The sequence below is a fragment of the Piliocolobus tephrosceles genome, chromosome 11 (assembly GCF_002776525.5).
Source record: "Piliocolobus tephrosceles isolate RC106 chromosome 11, ASM277652v3, whole genome shotgun sequence".
NCBI classification, from domain to species: domain Eukaryota; kingdom Metazoa; phylum Chordata; class Mammalia; order Primates; family Cercopithecidae; genus Piliocolobus; species Piliocolobus tephrosceles.
This window is the reverse complement of record NC_045444.1, coordinates 46022364-46042192: the sequence shown is the minus strand read 5'-3', so window position 1 is coordinate 46042192 and position 19829 is coordinate 46022364. Positions and strand designations below refer to the sequence as shown.

At 39.4% G+C, this 19829-nt stretch overlaps 1 protein-coding gene across 9 annotated transcripts in view; it reads left to right on the top strand.

The window, feature by feature from the left end:
- Positions 1-19829, top strand: part of RBMS1 (RNA binding motif single stranded interacting protein 1) — a 214866-nt gene that overhangs the window by 181768 nt on the left and 13269 nt on the right. For 7 of the 9 annotated variants that reach the window (XM_023217366.3, XM_023217365.3, XM_023217370.2 and 4 more), the window contains exons 5-7: positions 1840-1997; positions 4592-4671; positions 18254-18369. In XM_023217366.3, coding sequence (XP_023073134.1) covers positions 1840-1997; positions 4592-4671; positions 18254-18369 — 354 coding nt within the window. The remainder of the gene's footprint in view (positions 1-1839; positions 1998-4591; positions 4672-18253; positions 18370-19829) is intronic. The other 2 variants (XM_023217371.2, XM_023217369.3) reach the window with 1 other exon arrangement.

Sequence of the window (19829 nt, the reverse complement as noted above, 5' to 3'; positions counted from 1 at the left end):
ATGGTACAAAAGATAAAAATGGTGCACCCTCATAGGGCACTTATCATGACTGAAGCTTAGAGGACTGGAAGTAGCTGTGGGTGAGTCAGTGAGTGTGTGGTGAGTGAATGGGAAGGCCTAAGACCTTACACTGCTATAGACTTTATAAACACTGTACACTTAGACTACATTAAATTTATTTTTTAAAATTTCTGGCAAGGCGTGGTGGCTCACACCTTTAATCCCAGCACTTTTGGAGGCCAGCGTGGGTGGATCGATCACAAGGTAAAGAGATCGAGACCATCCTGGCCAACATGGTGAAACTCCATCTCTACTAAAAATACAAAAATTAGCTGGGCATGGTGGCACACGCCTGTAGTCCCAGCTACTTGGGAGGCTGAGGCAGGAGAATTGCTTGAATCCAGGAGGTGGAGGTTGCAGTGAGCTGAGATCATGCCACTGCACTCCAGCCTGGCATAGAGCGAGACTCCATCTCAAAAAAAGAAAAATTTTTTTTCTTCATTAATGAATTAGCTTATTGTAACTTTTTTACTTTATAAACCTTTAAATTTAACTTTTTGACTTTTGTAATATTTAGCTTAAAACATATACATTGTGCAGCTGTACAAAAGTATTTTCTTTATACCTTTATTCTATAAGCATTTTTCTATTTTAAAATTTATTATTTATTACCTTCTAAATTTTTATAAAAAACTAAGACACTAACACACACATTAGCCAGGGCTACACAGGGTCAGGATCATCAAGACATCACCAGGTGATAGGAAGTTTTCATCTCTGTTACAGGACCACCATCATATATGCCATCCGCCATTAACTGAAATGTCATTATGCAACTCATGTGCATGATATCACAAGATAAGCATGGCTTATCTTCCTGGAGTGTCAGTGTTACTTACTGGTATTAGGTGAAAAACATTGTTTCTCCATTAAAGTAAACTTAGATAGGAAGTAGATTGCAAAATTTACATGACTTTTTTTTTTAAAGATAAAACACATGACTTCAAGAACATTTTACAGCTCTGGCAAGGCTACCTTGCCTTTTGCCTATAGATACATAATTATTCTCCTTCCTTTCAGCACTGCTTAAGTAGGAAAGTTGAAGTAGTAGTGACTGACAAAGTAAAATCAAACCCCTTAGATAGCCTTTTGCAAGCCTCTTGACTTCTGCTTGATCTTCAGGTCCCAAGTCAATGCCATGTCCTCTGAACAAAGTATTTCCTCCCCCATCTACTCTTGAGTTAAGCTTTTCCAAGAGTCTAAAATTTGCCCTACCCAGAATTAACTATTTTATATGGCCTTGTGATTTCTTGTTTTCGTTAAATTAGCTGTTTTTACTATTGGTGATCATGACTCAAAAGTAGTATGAACTTTGCTATGGAGCAGAGGATGGGAATTTGGGCAGATCCCTATTGGACTATAGATGACTTGGTCCGGAATCCTTCATGTATCTCTAAATTGAATTATTAGCAATAATAGTTTCCTGCGCAATAGTGTGCCTGAAATGGACTCCTAAAAATAACAGTGGAGGAGAGGTCGTTTATTTTTAGAAACACCGTAAACAAATGAGAGTTGTGGTTCCATGAGGGCATCCTCTCCAACTCAATAGTGCCATTTCCAGATCTGCTAAGAAGGGCTTGGTGGGATTATGTCTGGTCTGCACAGATTGTCCAAGCTTCAGACACTGTTTTCAAGCATCCAAGGTGATTTTGGTGTTCTGAGGTTCTGAGTACTTTAAAAGGACTTGAGCAAAGAAAGTAGCTAATAAAAATAGGTGTGTTAACATAAATATCTCACCTTCTGTTGGAAATTAATGGACAACACTCTGTTCTGTTTTAGCAACAGGAACAAGATCCTACCAACCTGTACATTTCTAATTTGCCACTCTCCATGGATGAGCAAGAACTAGAAAATATGCTCAAACCATTTGGACAAGTTATTTCTACAAGGATACTACGTGATTCCAGTGGTACAAGCCGTGGTGTTGGCTTTGCTAGGTAAGCCTTGTGCCCTGTCTTTATTATGTCAACAACAATAGCTTTGTGTAGTTATCTTGGAAAACTAAAAATGACCAAGAAGAGAGAGTTTCAGCTGGGGTTATGGGAGCAGTTGCACCTTAAACTTAAATTATGTGTAAATACCAGACTGCATTTTTCCAGATCTTTTGCAAGTTCATTAGAATTCATGAAGCTGAGCACACTAAATATTTGGGTCCTCATGGAAAGGAACTATCACATGAGCAAAAGTTCTGAATGGGTGTGTGTCCTTAGATCAGGATGCTTCTAACTTTTTAAAAATAACAGTCAGTCTCCTGAATTCAATAGATAAATCAGTATGTTTTTTTCTTATTCGATGGAAATTTGATTCATCAGTAAAGTAATTGGGTTAGATTTTAAAATGAAATATGTAAAACATTCAGAAAAGTAAGACAAGGACATGATACCTGTGTAACCACCACACAGATATGACAAATACTAACATTTTATAATTTCTGTTTCAGATTTTTTTTTTTTTTAAAGAAATAAATAGAGGCCAAGCATAGTGGCTCATGCCTGTAATCCCAGCACTTTGGGAGGCCAGGTGGGCAGAGTTCAAAACCAACCTGGCCAACGTGGTGAAACCCTGCCTCTACTAAAAATACAAAAATTAACTGGGCATGGTGGCAGGCGCCTATAATCCCAGCTACTTGGGAGGCTGAGACATTAGAATCACTTGAACCTGGGGGATGGAGATTGCAGTGAGCCGAGATCACGCCACTGCACTCCAGCCTGGGCAACAGAGCGAGACTTAGTCTTAAAAAAAAAAAAAAAAAAAAAAAGGAAAGAAAGAAAATCTTCTAGGGGCTGCACGCAGTGGCTCACACCTATAAACCCAGCACTTGGGGAGGCCAAGGCGGAAGGATTGCTTGAGCCCAAGAGTTTGAGACCAGCCTGGGCAACAGAGTGAGACCCTTTCTCCACAAAAAGTTTAAAAATTAGCCAGGCATGGTGGCACATGCCTATAGTCCCAGCTGCATGGGAAGCTGAGGCAGAAGGATTACTTGAGCCCAGAAGTTGGAGGATACAGTGAGCCATGATCATGCCACCGCACTCCAGCCTGGGTGACAGACCTCTCCCTCTCCCAAAAAAAAAAAAAAAAAAAAAGTCTAGTTATAACTAAAGTGCTCTCTACTCCTTCCATCTAATTTTTATCTTTTTCTCCCCAGAAAAAAATAAAAACACTTCAGAGTAGTGGTTATTTTGGTTTCTGATGGAAAAATACTAAATAGAAAGCTCTTTGATTTTTATCAAAATTCTAATCCAAAGCTGATTTTTATATGATGCATTAATTAGAAATTTATTAATACGTGCAATAACAAATAATGTGTACATATTTTAAAGTATTGACTTTTATTTTATAGGAAGAATTTCTGAGAGTTTACTTTTATACACAAATGACAGTCACATCTTACCTCAGACCTGTGATATATCAACAACAAAGCATTATTATTACATGTTGTTGTATATATTAGAAAATTGAGACCAAAAAGGGAATTTTTCCATTGTTACCTAACTGCCAAATAATGAAGCAGGGGCTAGAATTTGGTTCATCTGGATTTTTAGTTCATTGCTCTTTCTGTCAGGCCAGATAATTTTATCATAAAACTAAAATATCCTACTAGTAGTAAGTCACCAAGGCCAGCATCTCCAGCGTATGCTGCACTGGCTAAAATGACGCAAGTGAGTCACTGAATAGCTTAGCACTTCTGTGGGTGTTCTGAAAACAGATCAAGTTGTATCATTTCTGTATCCAAAGACAGAAATCAATTAAATTACATTGTTTTTTGAAACTATCACTGCTTGTTAAAACTAAGGTGTAACTCTGAGTAGTCCAGGTGTATAGAGTGGTTTTAGTAGATTATTCAGTGTTTCTTCCATTAAAGAAAAATAATTTGAAGTAATTTAAGTTCCCAGCAATGTTTCTTAGATACTTTCATCCACCTGTAGGTATAGAATAAGTTGTAAAGTTAGCCTCCAACCTTTACTCCTCCAAAGCCAAGGCGACAAGGTATATAGTTGACTTCACTAAATTTAATTTTAAACCTGAAGCAAATGTAAGAAGCATATAAGGCACACCCTCTCACTGATACTGGCTGTTATCATGACTTTTTAGTCTGTCACTGTGTGAATTTGTAAAAGCAAAGACAATTTAAAAATGACTAGTATTTTAGCAAGTAGAAAATACCCTAGTATTTTAAACTGTTATTTCTTCAATTCAGTATTATGGCTAACAAAGCTATTGTGTATTGGTTTTTCAATTTTACAACAATTAGAATAAAATTACACATTTTGTATACTTGATCTTAAACACTCAATATAATTGATTCTTGCTTTGCTTCAGAATATACTCTTATTGTTATCAGTTATCATTTTACTATAGAAGTACAAAAGTAGCAGTTAGATAAAAGGTAGAATAGACCCTTTATCATATTCACGTTTTTACTAGCTTTCATTTGTATCCAAAAAACCTATAAGAATGTTTATGCATGCACAGAACAAGAGGAAAGCTGAGACCTTTAAATATTTATGTATTCTATTTTTATTATAAATAGGATGGAATCAACAGAAAAATGCGAAGCTGTTATTGGTCATTTTAATGGAAAATTTATTAAGACACCACCAGGAGTTTCTGGTATGTTGTTTGTCTGAAACTTTATCAGTAGTCTTCTGTATGATGTGTGTTTAACTTTAGCACATGATGACGTCGGTAGAACAAAAACCCCTCATTTTGCTCTTTAAGATGCATTTTGTTGGATTTACAAATAAGACTTAAAAATTCACCTCTCCCTAGGCATAGGCATTGGATGTTTAAATGTTAATGGAAGCAGTGGTAAGGAGCTGGCTTATAAAGCATTGTGCAATTCACTCCTCTTTTGTTGCAGCAGCCAGCGTCTAAACCACCTTATCACCATCCTCAGTGAACCTCCCTTCATTCGATCATATCCGTTGAGCAGTGTGTGGTACCTTTCTATCCCAGCAGTGCCTAGACCTCAGCTCCTATGGCCTTTGTGTCCACTCCACTTTAACCACTTTCTCCCATGGTTTTACATTGTGTTGTCCTTACCAAGAACACCACACTTCATGGGTTTTTCATTCTAATGTCACACTTACTCTAACTCCCACCAACCCTGATCTGAAATACAAAGGGATCCTTCTCTTTTCACTTCATCCTCCTTTACCTGTTTCTCTTTCCTACTAAATCTGGTCTCCATTTTTGAGTGTTAAAATCATTTCTTAAGTGGCATTCTCCTGTTTCTTGCACCCCATCCCTTGGTCACACTATCATGGCAGAATACTGAACCTGGATTAATCCTGCCATAATTCACCCACACCACTCTTGTTATATCCGTGCAGGCAAAGATTGGCACTACCACAAATTAAATGTCTTCAGCTTGATCAATTGCTCAGCACCACCAGTCCTCACTCAGCTTCCTTACTCTTCCCTAGCAGTTCTCAGTTTCCCCAGCCTGCTCAGTCCCCTACCTAACCCCCTCCCTAACTCTCAAGTAGATGACTTCACTTCCTACTTGATGAATAAAATTGAAATCACCAGGTAGAAATTCCGTCAGCTTCCTGCTCTCTCCCAGCAAGGGGACCTACACCCACATCCAGTCTTACCAGTCTCCTTTCTTAAAGTCTCATGGACAAGGGTTTCAAAGCTGTCCTTGAGATCCCATCTCATTGAGACATTGCTCTGCCAGTCATTGGCTCACTCTCCTGTAATTTCAGTTTCTGTCTTTTGCTTTTGTTAATTTTTTTTCAGCAAAGCCAAGAAATTTGAATTTCAGTTACTGAAATAACAGATATCTAGCAAGACTAATTGGTGAGGAAATGGGGGGAAATGTGCAAACAAGTAACAATAGGAACAAAACTTGTGAACGTAACTACAATAGACATTTTTAATCACAGGATTCAGTGAACAAAAACTGTGAACTACTTCATGCCAAAAATATTCAAGAAGATAGCCATTTGTGCTTGAAATCATTCAAGTCTTTGCAATCTAGAAACTAAACTAAGCACCCTGGTTTTTTACAGCACCTTTTCATGTCAACATTTTAAAGTGTAGTCTTCACTTCCTTACTTCCCATTTATGCCTCAGTTCTCTCCAATCTGACATTTCCTGGTGTGTGGTTGAAATTCCTCTTGGTAAACTTGCAGTATTAGTTTGCTAGACAGCCATAACAAAGTACCACAAGCCGAGTAGCTTAAACCATAGAAATGTAGTGTCTGAGAGTTCTGGAGGCCAGAAGCCCAAGATCAAGATGTCAGCTTCTACCCAGACACCCAAGCCAGGCAGTTAGGGAAGGATCTGTTCCAGGCTTCTCTCCTTGGCTTGTAGATGACTGTCTTCTCCCCAGATCTCTTCACAGCACCTTCCCTCTTTGTCATCTGTCTCATGCCCAGATTTCCCTTTCTTAGGAAGACCGCAGCCTTATTGGATGAAGGCCTACCTCCTCGCCTCCTCGCCATGATCTTGCTTTAATTTTGATGACCCTGTCTCTAAGTAAGATCACATTCTGAGGACTGGGTGTTAGGACTCCACACAGTTCAACCTGTAACTCTTAATTCCTGATTACCCCATCTGGAGAATTTCCCCTCTTTTTATCCTGTGTCTGTCTGCTATATGTGTTTGGGACTGCTGACCCCTCACTCATCCATCAAATGCGTCCTCCTTTGACTTCTTTTACACCTGTCTCTATTTTCTTCCCATCTTATGTTAATCCTTCTCTTTTGTAAACTTGTTTCTTCTATTTGCTTTTAATTGTTAGTATTGCCTTGAATTCCATTTTTGGCTCAGGATTCTGATAATTTCATCTACTCTCAAGGTTTTAACTACTACTTATATTCATAGTCACTGATTCTTGTTCATCTCTCATCCAGGATGAGTTTCAGACTGCCTGACCTCAGTTACCTTACATTCATCCTTTCCAAAACTACACTAGTCCCCCTTACCTCACTTTCCATCTAATTCTGCTCTTCCTCCTTTTTCCTACTCTCAGTTAGTAGAAAGAGTATCTACCCCAACACCCAAGCTAGAAACCCAGGACTAGACTCCCCTGCCTCCTCTGTCCTTTGTATCTCACATACAAATAATCATTCAAGTCCCTAAATTTTTCTTCCTGATTATTTCTAGAATCTACCTTCTCCGTCCCTTTCTCCTACCACTGCCTAGTTTAATTTCTGGTCATCTCTCATCTGCACCATTGCATCAGCCCTATTTCTTCTTACCTCTCTAAGATATTCTCCCTGACTGTAGGCAGAGAGACTTAGATAAAATATACACCTATGTGTCACTTGTTAAAAATCCACCACCTCTCAGTTAGAAGGAAAGATCGAGGATTCCTGGAATGGCATGGAAGGCCAAAGGTGACAGGAGCCCTTGCCTACTTCTGCAGTCCTGTCTCCCTCTATCCTCTGCCCTCCTGCTTACCCTCTTCCAACATTGATATTGGAAGTACAATATCAATGTTGTACCCTCCAAATGGTATTTCCAAGACAGCGTGCTGCATCATTTTTCCTGGCTTTCTCTCTCATGGTTTCCAATGGCCCAGATCCCTTTGGTTCCCTGTAGCCTGGCTGTCGCTTCCGCAGCCTTCAAGACTCTGTTCAGGGCTTGTCTCCTCCCTGCAAGGACCTCCTCTGACCCAGCTGGGTTATGCTCTGTCTGCAGATGATCACCTTGAGGACACCTCCCTGTAGTGTGGCATTTAACATGTTTACATGTGTCAGTCCAACTAAACTAGAAGCTCCTTGAAGGCAGAAACTCTATCTTCAGCTTTTTGTTTTCATGCCCACCACAACATTTGAGCCATACTATGCAAAAACAAGTATTTGTTGGTTTTGAATAAATTTTACTGCACTATATAACACCAGGCCAATACTATGTTCTTAACAAGCTAGACTGTTGGGGGGAAATTGAAATGTCTTCTGATCTGATTTGCAGCCAGCCACTAGCACACTGCCTGCCAGAAAGGAGAAAGTTTCAAAATTTGGAAACCACATCACCTTGCTTTGAGGGGGAGGTAATGAAATTGTTAAAATGGGGAAAAAGAAAAAAAGCCACATACACCTCGTCCATCTTTTCCCCCCTGGAATTTTAGTCATCTTATGCTTAGCTGGCATAATACATCTGTAATTCCACTTCCCAATCTGTATCCCAGATCAGCAAGTCTTCACTGATCCTTAGGTCCATGTCAGCTAAAAGTCCCACTTTCCAGCTTCTGCCTAAGCATGCCCAAGAGTTAAAGTTGAGGTTTCACTTAGTGTCAGGTACAGGTCTTGAGAGGGAGCCTTTAACTGCTACTCTGGCCACCTGTTTGTGGGAGTCTCAAGTGGATTAGCCGTATCAACAAGATTTATCCCAAATATTCAGACTGGGAGAGCAGACACTGGCACTCATCTCTAAATGGGGGAGGAGTCTCTAAAGTGAGCACCTGCCACAGAATCCACGAGAATTAGAACAGAGTGCCCCATTTGCCAAAGCACAGATTTTCTCCACTTTTTTTTATGCAAAAATATGTACACACTAAAGTTAATAGATTCAGTGACTTGAACCTAATTAAATAACATAAAAAACAGGTCAGACCCAATCCTGAAAGCAAGCACAGAGGCTATATAGAATATTTATCCCAGTTTTTCATGTGAGAGACAACCAAGAAACATTGAGGTGTTTTGAAGTTAGATTCATTCCAGCCAGAAGTCATTGAAGTGAGCATTTTTACCAAGGCTGTGCGTGTATAACGAGTGTTTAGTATTTATTCTGCTGTAGCTCCACTGTTTTACCTTTAGCTAGATGACTGATGATTACCATTAGAAATTCACTTTAATTTTCTGTATTCAGTTATGTTTCATTTCATAGAAAAACTAACTTGTATGTGCAGTTCCACAGGCTACACCTGATCTTATAATACTAAAACCTGAGAGCACACTGCATCTGTGGCTGTATCTGAAGTTGAACTGCTTCCATGCACAAATTTGGAGTATAAAATATAAAACCTGGAAGTAATTATTTCAAGAAACTCAATCTAGTGGAAAAGCTTCCTTTTTTTTTTTTTTTTTGTTTTTTAAGTTAGTATTGTTTTCCCATCAACATCAGTAGAGTTAAAAAAAAAAATGGAAAGAGAAAATAATGTTTTTAACTTCAGCCCAAGTAAAGACAAAGGAGAAATTTTGTACGTGGCAGCCTTCTGTAAACCCTACCCTGTCAGCCTCCGGCATTGAGCACCTGTGCCCAGCTGGTGTTTTCTTGCTTCTACTGTGTCAGCCTTTGCATGAGCAGGGCCCCACACATTAGTCCCTTGAAGGGACTGTTCCACCTACTTGTGACCACCTATTCATCCACCTACTTGTGACCTCTTTGCTTTCTTAACTCATTCTTGTGTGCAACAAGGAACGTTTGAGAAGGAAAAACATGTAGGCCACTTTTGTTTTGATAGTGTATCAGTCTAAGATAAGATCTTCCACGTTGAAGAAATGGTTTGCTAAATTAATAACAAAAGATCTTCAGTTCCTCGAGTAAAGTAGATCTCAGGTTGTCACAGATCAAGATTAGACATTCTCTTTTTTTCTCTAAAGAACTTCATGGTTTTGTCATTGGTGTTTTCTTTGAAGGGTATTTGCAGACTATTGGTCACATCCATTCAAGGGAAACAAAAGCCCTAGATTTCTAAACCACATATAAATGACCATAGGATCCTCTTCACCTTTAGCTAGTAGAAAGTAGTTTCTTCCAAGCTGTGCCAAGTTGCAAATGAAACACAAGAAACAGATGAGTTCCTTCTACATTGAGAGCATTACTGCAGGGGTACAGTTTTTCAGTCAAGCTGTTCTCTTTGTTCTGAATTAGCACTTAATTTTGTGCCATTTTGAATGTGTAATGATCTTTTAGCGTATAAGTCTTGGTTGACAATTAGATTACATGTTCTTTGAGGGCAGGAGCCATGTTTTCTTTTTAATTTTGTGCCGGACTCAGGGAGCTTTTGCATCACCCTACCACCAGAAGTTACCAACGGGTTTCTAAGAGCATTTTTCATGCAGAGCTCCTCCTGAGAATCATTGCTATGTTGAGGGCCTTTTTGGATACCACCTTTTTGCACAGGAGGTTAAATTGCCTTTAGGCATGAATTTTAAATGTATAATGCCAGACTTGGAAGCACACTGTCATAGTGAATTCAGCTTTTCCCAAAAAGCAAGTACTCAGTAGACTTGAAAACCCACAAAGAATGTGAAAGAGTTTTCAACTTCTCTGGATGGATTTATTTTTTCTTTTCTTCCTTTCTTTTTTTTTTTTTTTTTTTTTTTTTGTTTGTTTACATGGTGACTTCAGAATTCTTTTGAATACTAGTTTGTGTATTAGATACCGTTCTTTCTTCATATCCCCTGAATGGATACTCCATAGCATCAGTTTCTCTGTGGAGGGCATATGATTATTATCAGGAGAACCAGATAAAAAACAAAAATATTGTCAGGCAGGGGTCAGTTGAATGAGCCTCCACTTGAATGTTTGCATAATGTAGTCTCATTGCTAGGTAGACATAACATTTCATAAATACAGTCAGAAGACGGTTTATTTAATGATGCAAGTTGTTTAGCTGGCATAAGCAGAATTATCTAGGATGATTCCTGTCAGAGTACTTGGATTCTTGCATGGCTGGCAGTTTGCCCATGACATTGGAGCCAAGTACAGAAAAGAAACCCACATTAGACACAATTCCCGAAAGATACTTTCTTAAAATGAACAAACTGAACAATGAACTCATCCTAGCTGTGACACTCTTAAGGAAGTCTCTAGATGGCTAAGCAGGAGGAAGGCAGCTATGCACATGAGCTGTCACTTACATACTGCCTGCCCTCCTGCCAACATATTCTTTCCATACCCGGGTGGCATGGCTGGGTCCCCTATGCCAGCCATGTCCCACTCTGGCCTGGGGCATGGCACATAATATAGCACATGGTTACAGTTTTGTAAAAATCTAATGTACCACATCACAATTCCTAGTGTGGTCTGCTTTCTGTAATGCTCTTTTAAAATCTTGTGCTTTTGTGTCTGATGTCACCATATTTTAAAAGAGGCTTTACCTTTTCTTATAGCAGATGTTTCTTTAAATGTATGTTATAGTTTGTTGGGGTAAAAAAAATAATTGCTTATGTGGCTTTTCCTTCTGTCTTTCCCCACCCAGTCCTGCATTTTTCCTGAAATATTGGAGGTGGCTTGCTTGTAGTAAGTCAGATTTACTTGGTAGGTCCCCAACCAGGGTAAAAGAACCCATGGCTTCTTCGTGACACAGTCTAGGTGAATTCCATAGAGGTTTTCAACAACCACTTAATACATGCTTGATAAAAAATTCCATTATGCAGAAATACTATGGTGGCAGTTTTCTAACACAATGAATGTTAGAAACAGAGATGGGAAGTTTTAGTTATCTAGAACCAGTGTCCAAATTAGGAGACATGCCTCAGGCAAAAACACTGAAACACATGATCATGATTCAGTGGTTTGTCTAAAAATTTTTAGACCTAGGACCTTCCTGGAAGAGAGTACAGTCTTTGAGAAGACTAATGCTTATGGCATGTGAGCTGGAACCATCCTAGAGCTGAGAACAGCTCTGGCGCCCTGACTCCCTGGACAAACGCCTCTCCCCCACCACCACCACCACCTCTCAAAGACAAAGGCTAACAGTGTGTTCAGTGCTGCAGGAGACAGTATGATTTCCCATCTCTCTTTCTGAACCTCTCCATGACATTAATGGAGTGTGAATAAGTCCCTGTGTGCTAAGGGCAGGGAGTGCCTGTTAGATTCTCAGTGTTGCACTGTTATCATTCTGCCACATCGCTCACAGCTTCATCTTGTCACAGAGGAGCCCCAATGAAGTGCATATGTGTCTGCTGGCGGACTCCCTCCAAAGACTTCAGCTTGTTTTACATCTGCTTTCTGTGTTACTCTGACTTTTCCAATTGGTTATGTGTCCAGTGGGGCTTGAAAACCACTCTTGCCCACATTTCATAACTCTGTGTGTATAGTGATATTATGAGGGCATTGTTGTATGCCAGGTAGCAGAAAAGATAATGTTTAGAGGGAAAATTATGACTCTAGTAAAAGGCCTGGAGATTTTTCAGAGGTTTTTATTGCCCGTTTTGTTCCCTTAATATTTCTCTTAAGCATTGTTACCCTTTTAAAACAGAAAATTTTGGTAGCTCTAGGACAAAAGAAATACTTGAAGACATGTGCAGTGTCCCTGGTACCTTCAGGATGTGCAGTCATATCTCCCTCACCCAGTACATACAACAGAACTGGATCTGAATTCATACAGCATCATGAGCTGTACCTTTCAAGGGCTATACTCTTAAGAAGAATTGTCGTGACAGCAAAAGCACTGGAACAGGCCTGGGTGGCCAGTGGGGCAAGGGCAGTCTTGCAGATCCAGAATTCAAATTAATTCCTACTGAGGAGGAGCAGGCTAGTTTTTAAAAAGTGACAGGGGCTCACAACCTGAGATGTACCGGTCTAGCCCCACGCCAGGCTTGTGGTGAGGCTGCCTTCTAACAATTATCACCATCGATCACACCCAGCCTACAGCCAGCCTCACAAATCAGCGTTTTACACCCTTTCACTATCAGGTTCTGCCAGTGAGGAATAAATAGTGGAGTAAGATTTTATTAAAGCACAGGGCTCTTGGGTAGAAGTTGTAGGTGTTATTGTGTAACAGTTTTCTAAAAGGCATTCACCAGTAACTTTATCCTTAACTATAACTTCAACATTTCTTCATTCTGTGAGAAGCCAAGGCAGCAACTCTAGCCAGCTCCTTAAGTCTCTCAGAATCAAATCCCATGGGTAACAAGCCAGTCCCCAAGTGTTTAGACCTTCTGAACCAGAAGTGTCCCTCGCCTGAGAATTTTTCTTAATTCGAAAACAAGAGGAGGAGCCATAATTCAAAACTTTGAGCTCCCCCTGTTGCCACAGTAGTACAAACACTAGCTGTTCTAAGCACTTGTTATGTTAACTGTAACAATCTTTTGAAGTGGGCACTATTATCATCCCCATTTCAGAGATGATGAGACCAGAGACATTGAATAACTTTCCTAGAGTCACTAGCTAGTGAATACAAAAGCAGAATTTTTAACCCTTGGAGACTAATTATAAGCCAGTTAGAATACTGGTTAGAATACCACCATACAGTACACCTACTGCTATAGCAGTTGACACTGGAATTAAAAAAGATTAAGATCCACACACAGATGTTCCTGCAGTGTTAGTTACAATAATAAACTATGCAAATAAAATACTATGTCACCATTAAACAAGGTAGGGAAGGACCCACAACATAAATGGTAGAAGGAAAGGACCTATCATTGCAAATGTGAAAAATAAATGGCTCTACATAGACTTAGAAAAGTAGTAAATACAGAAAATTTAAATGTTTGTTGGAGTCATGGGAGGTATGGAGTTTTTGTTTCGTATTTAACATGACTTTAATATTGTGAAATCATTGTTTTACTGATACACAACTCTTCGTTGATGGGTTGGGAAGTAAGGTGAAGGAGAATTTCAATAAGAAGAAAACTCAAACCCAGCAGGAGCAAAGCATGACTATATCTAATCAGGTAACATGATTGTAACATGACGATATTACCAATGTTACTCTCTCCTCAAACTGGGTTGAAGATAGAAACACTACCTAAGGCACAGGGGAGGAGGAGAAACCAAAACAGCCATGGGAGGAATAATGTCCACAGAGAAAAGCTGTAGCTCTTCCTACTGGTTGAGTAGGTCAACAGAATTCAGTTAGAAAAGGAGAGGGCTAAAACAGGAAACAATGTTGTGCCCATAAAATATAGATAATATTTATTGGATCCTTGTTGAAATGTTTTAAAAGCAGCAGCTAGTTCCTTGTATTTTGTGAGTTGAGGAATGTTGAAAGTAGCCAGCATTATCAGAAAGGAAGCTAATTACAGTTGCTGCGTGAACTAGTTTTCCACAATGGATGGAGAAGCTTCTATCAAGGGCAGTTTACATTTTACAGTTTTTTGATTAGGATGAAATACAGCATAACTAGAAAGATGGAAGTTTGGAAGTGGCAGTTTCTCCAGCTGTTAACTGCTGTCAGCATCTGACAGGGAAAAGCATGGAGAAGACCTTCATTAGAACCTGCTGAGGAAAAGATCCGTTCTGTTACAAACTCTAGAGAGCTCCAAGTCCTTCCAAGCTGTTTGATAAGTGAGGAGGACTTGCAGATCTCATCATGAGCTACCGTGCTTACTCAAAGCCGGCATTCTAGAAGTGATTTTTTAGTACAAATATCTAGGAAAGACATTGGAGCGCAAATCACTGTAGAGTTAAGTTTCAGAAGATCGGTAAGGAAAATACTCGGTGGAGGTGGGCAGCAAGTCAGCCTGAGCCTTATGCATGGAGCTCACAGTCTCTCGGGAAGGATTGTTAGTACCACAAAATCAAGCTTGTGTAAGAGACCATCCCACTCTCAAAGCTCTGTTGAGAGCACTTTGGAGAATCCAGTAACACGATTACCTTAGATGGCTCTTAAGAGATGCCAGAAAATATTAGATCAGTGTTTGCATTGCAGTGTTGCCGGGGGCCTTTAACAAATGCTCAAGGTAACACTGCAGTTGTCAAGCTGCTGGAGATGCATGTTCCTGTTGGTTCTGATGAACAGGAAGATAACTCTTTAGTTTTGGGTAATGAGAATGAGAATCCCTTTACAAACCTAAAAGATCACAACTAATTAAGGGGAAATTTAACCTAGAATGCTCTGCATATTTGGCAAAATCAGTTGATTTAAGGGTAGGTTATATAATTTTTATAGTACTTTAATACAGGAATACATCTTAAATCACAAAACATTTGTCAGAGTTCTTTGTAATCACTGCTTTGCAGAATAAGGTAAAAAGTTGCTAATCTGGAAAAGTAACCATGCATATAGAAGATTGACAGTTACATATCAATTTTTACGTTAATTTGGCCAAACTTACCTATCACTAAAAGTCATATGACTAGTATTTATGGCGCTTCGTTTTCTGCATGTCAGTCTTCCAGTATCTCTCCCTTGTAAAAAACAACTGGAGTTCAGCTGAAAGGTCCGCTCTATAGAACAAGCTACCATCACGTAGGATCTCCTGATTCTTCAACCTGGAACCTGTATATTTGGTTCCATAAGGCAAACTAGGGACTACTGCTGGTTTGGTAGAAGCCACAGGAAATGCTGACCAAATGAGGATCTCTCATTTTGTAACAAGCTCACACACGCTTAAAAATAAGTGGGTCATGACATCTGTGTGTTTTGTTTTTCCTACCCAAAATTCTAACGGAGATCACCTAACCCTTGCTCAACATCATGGTAAGACCACATATCAATTACAATAAATCAGGCCCTTTTGTCACCTAAACTACCTAAAAATTTCTTAAATCTTCATGTAATTTGCTTTCCTAGGGCACATGGACAATCTTTGTAATGAATAAAACATTAAGAACTTACAGGGAGAAGCTGTTTCTAATAATGTCATTCAAGTAAATAGAACAGCAGTTGTCAAAGAAGTACGGTCAAAGCAGTTGTACAAAGAAGCACAAAGAAAGTACTTTCTGCATCAAAAGTATTTTGCTTCTGGGTAGCATTTTTATTGAAAACAAATACCCCAAAAAACAATGCTGTGTTCCATAAATGACTGAATGGGTTTTCATGAGATTAGATACACTCTCTTCTCCATTAAACTGCAAGCCCAAGGAGGCAAGGACCCTATTTTATCTACCACTGTATCCCCAACTCTTGTGTGCTTGGCACATAGTGGACACTGAGTTAAAATTTTGGTGGTTAAATAGACTAAAGGGAATTTAAAAGAGTTAGAATTTTATATTGCTTCACATGGAATATTGGGGTACTCCCATTTCCCTGAAACAAGCAGCCAGCAACTGTCTCAGAAATGTGTCATTTTTACTGGCTGTAATTCTTAAAAAGCTTGTTTTCCTAAGATATGGAATGCCTGCCAGTATACAAACTGTTGTAACTGCTTCCCTTTTTGCTTTTGGAAGGGAAAAAATAGCTTAATGACAGCATAGAATCATGTAGTAAATATAATTTGTTTTTGAAAGATGCAGCTATATCCTCTTGCATTTGTTTATTTTAAATGATCTATTTGCAAACATGTCATCGCTCCCTTGATGTTTACCTCATTGTTATGCATTTTTAGCAGGCTTTATTGTCACCTGAGATTTATTTTTCTTTGACAGGCCGGAGTCTAGATGAAGGAAAATGTGTTAGAAACACCTTATCCACAGATAGGGACACTTGGTCATTCAGCACATGTTGAGGTTAGGTGGGCACCAGGGTTTGGCTGCTTACCTGCTTTTATTCACACCTGCCTGTTTAGGTGGCCTGCACTGAACTTCTAAAATGAGTCCAGCCTGAAAGAAATTATGCTAATGAAGAAGAACAGCCAGTTGGGATCACTTGCTGAGCCAAGTAACTTCTTTTAAAAAAAAAAAAAAAAAGTTAAATTTCAGTCTAGGACCTAGTTTTCATAAACCCTCTAGATAAAAGCACCTCTTTTCAGAGAAGACCCACTGTGTGCCAGCACCACCGAATTTATTATCTTCTCTCTTGTTCTACGAGATTATGTGGAGTCAACATCTTACAACCTCAAATGTCAGTGGATAAACCTCTCTAGATCTGGGCCAAGGCTTGCTGATAGTCTCACCAAACACCTAAGATTTTTGTTCCTGACTCTTCATACCCATTGCCCAGTTGTCATTCAGAAGTGAGTTGGCATTCCAACCCATCCCTCCAGAGTGGTTCACACCAGGGAAAAAAGAAGGGAGTGCTAGGCAGCAGCCCAGACAGTTCACCAAGAAGGAGTTACAGTTGGGCTTTTTGTTTGGTTTTGTTTTGTTTTTTGGCAGAGAAGTGTTGAAAGATACTACTGCTTCCACCCTATCATTAGTGGGTGGGTAATCGTGAAATAAAATAAGAGATGAATTAGGATAATAAGAGGCACAGGAGAAAGGAGTAAATTTTCCACAAGTAATATTTTTCTCTTCATGGTTATTTAACTTTGAAACAGAACTTGAAAGTAGTAATCATGGTTCTACAGTAGACAAAGGACAGAATGTGGGACCAGACAGGAAGGTGTGATTGCCTTGATTACATTAACTAGAAACACGGAAAAATGCCCAACTTTTGGGAATACACTGCTATTTCCATTGCAGAAAAGCAAAGAAAAGGAAAAGTCACTGGTACCCTATTATGCTGTCTGTAGACTTTTGTTTTGTTTTGTTTTAACTCTAATGAGTATATATCCTTGAAAATAGCCTCTACATCTTCTGCTTTTCTGTGTTGGCCTCATGGATTCTGTAAGAAGGATTTATATAAATATATAGATATATAGTAATATATAAGTATATTGTAAGTAATATAGTAACATATACATATCTATATATATAGTGATATATATAGTAAAGCAATACCCATTTGTATGATTAAAGACCACCTTTAAATAGGGTGGACAAGTATTTTTAGCTTTCTCACAATAGTCGTCTTCACTGACATATCCCAAAAATGAACATATGAGACCTATTTCTATTCATTCATTGATGCAACCAAGATGTAATAAGCAACTACAAAGTCCAGACACTTAGGCACTGGGGATACAGTGATAGACAAAACAGTGTTACTGCCCTGATGGGGCTTATTGTCTAGAAGGGGAAACAAGACACCAAACAAGTCACCATACTCACCAATTGTTACAAATTGTGAATGAAAATATGTGTGTGAGCAGTGTAGAGGCGGCTTGTTTTCTCTGGGAGAAGTGAAGGGTCCCTCTTAGGAATGATAATGGGAAGCTAAGGGACCATTTTAAGTTGGGAGAGGAGGGGAGGATGGCACAATCCTATTGACATTTGCAGATTATTTTGGTGACGGTCCAAAGGTGGAATTGGAGAGGGCCCAAAACCAAAAGAAATGTGTCTGCTCTTAAGCATGAAAGTGATTTGAAAGATTCCTTTGCTTCCTCAGAATAGTTCTTTAAATGTTCAGAAATAATAACTAGTATGTTTTTCTGCACTATGTTTTTCACCGTGGACAGTTTTACAAAGGTCTGAGTGAACTACTTTTGCCTTATAGCATGAACACTATTCCTATTTTTGTAATACATTTTGTCATCCACATACACATATCATTGTGGTTTCATTTTATTTTTCTCTGTTTACTTAGCCCCCACAGAACCTTTATTGTGTAAGTTTGCTGATGGAGGACAGAAAAAGAGACAGAACCCAAACAAATACATCCCTAATGGAAGACCATGGCATAGAGAAGGAGAGGTGAGACTTGTAAGTCCTTTCTTGAAACTTTAGTGGGGGGTGTGTGATCTTGAATGCCCACATGGAAAGTAACACAAAAAGGCATCTTGACTTGGCTGCACACTTCTGAAATAGGTGCCAGGATTAAATCTTCCTTTTGGTACATTATAATTCAAATGATGTCAAATTAAAATTCTTTTCATTATATATGGTGATAACAGAGTGATTCTCCGGATGGACCAATAGGTGGTGGAAACAGCTGTGTTTATCAGCTAGCTACACATGAAGTACAAGAGCATTCTAAATTGCTGTAAAAAAAACACAAGTGATTTGGGGGTATTTTTGGTTTTGGGGTTTTTTTCAGAAACAGGATCTCTAGGTTGGGCACGGTGACTCACACCTGTAATCTAGCACATTGAAAGGCCAAGGCGGGCAGATCACCTGGGATCAGGAGTTAGAGATCAGCCTGGCCAACATGGCGAAACCCCCTCTCTGCTAAAAATACAAGACTTAGCTCTGCATGGTGGTGTGTGCCTGTAATCCCAGCTACCCGGAAGGTGAGACAGGAGAATCGCTAGAACCTGGGAGACAGAGGCTGCCGTGTTCCAAGATAATGCTACTGTACTCACGCCTGGGCAACAGAGTGAGACTCCATCTCAAAAAAAAAAAAAAAAAAAAAAAGGAAGAAACATGGTCTCTGTTGCTCAGGCTGGAGTCCAATGGTGTGGTCATAGCTCACTGCGACCTCAAACTCCTGTGCTCAAGCAGTCCTCCCACCTCAGCCTCCTGTGTAGCTGAGACCACAGGGACATGCCACCACTCCTGGCTAATTTTTTATTTTTTTTATTTTTTTGAGACGGAGTCTTGCTCCGTCACCAAGGCTGGAGTGCAGTGGCACGGTCTTGGCTCACTGCAAGCTCCGCCTCCTGGGTTCACGCCATTCTCCTGCCTCAGCCTCCCGAGTAGCTGGGACTACAGGCGCCTGCCACCACGCCTGGCTAATTTTTTGTATTTTTAGTAGAGACGGGGTTTCACCGTTTTAGTCAGGATGGTCTCCGTCTCCTGGCCTCGTGATCCGCCCACCTCGGCCTCCCAAAGTGCTGGGATTACAGGCGTAAGCCACCGTGCTCGGCCTAATTTTTTAAATTTTTTTTAGAGATAGGATCTAACTATGTTGCCCAGGCTGGCATGGTTTTTTAGAGGGGTTTCTTATGTCATGGTTTCTTAGAGGGGTTTATATTTATAATATTTAGAAGTTATCCTAAATAATACTATGAATATGTATATATTGAGTTGAGGTTTTTTTAACCTCTCTTTTGAATAGTTTTCTTTTTTAATTAAAACTCTCAATTTCCTAATAAAATGTTGGACTTCCATTTCTCTCTATTGACTTTCCATGAATTATTATTTTAAAAACAATAATATATTGATTCAAGAATGTCTGGGGAAAATGTTCTAGAATCTGCACTGTCCAATAACAGCCACCAGCC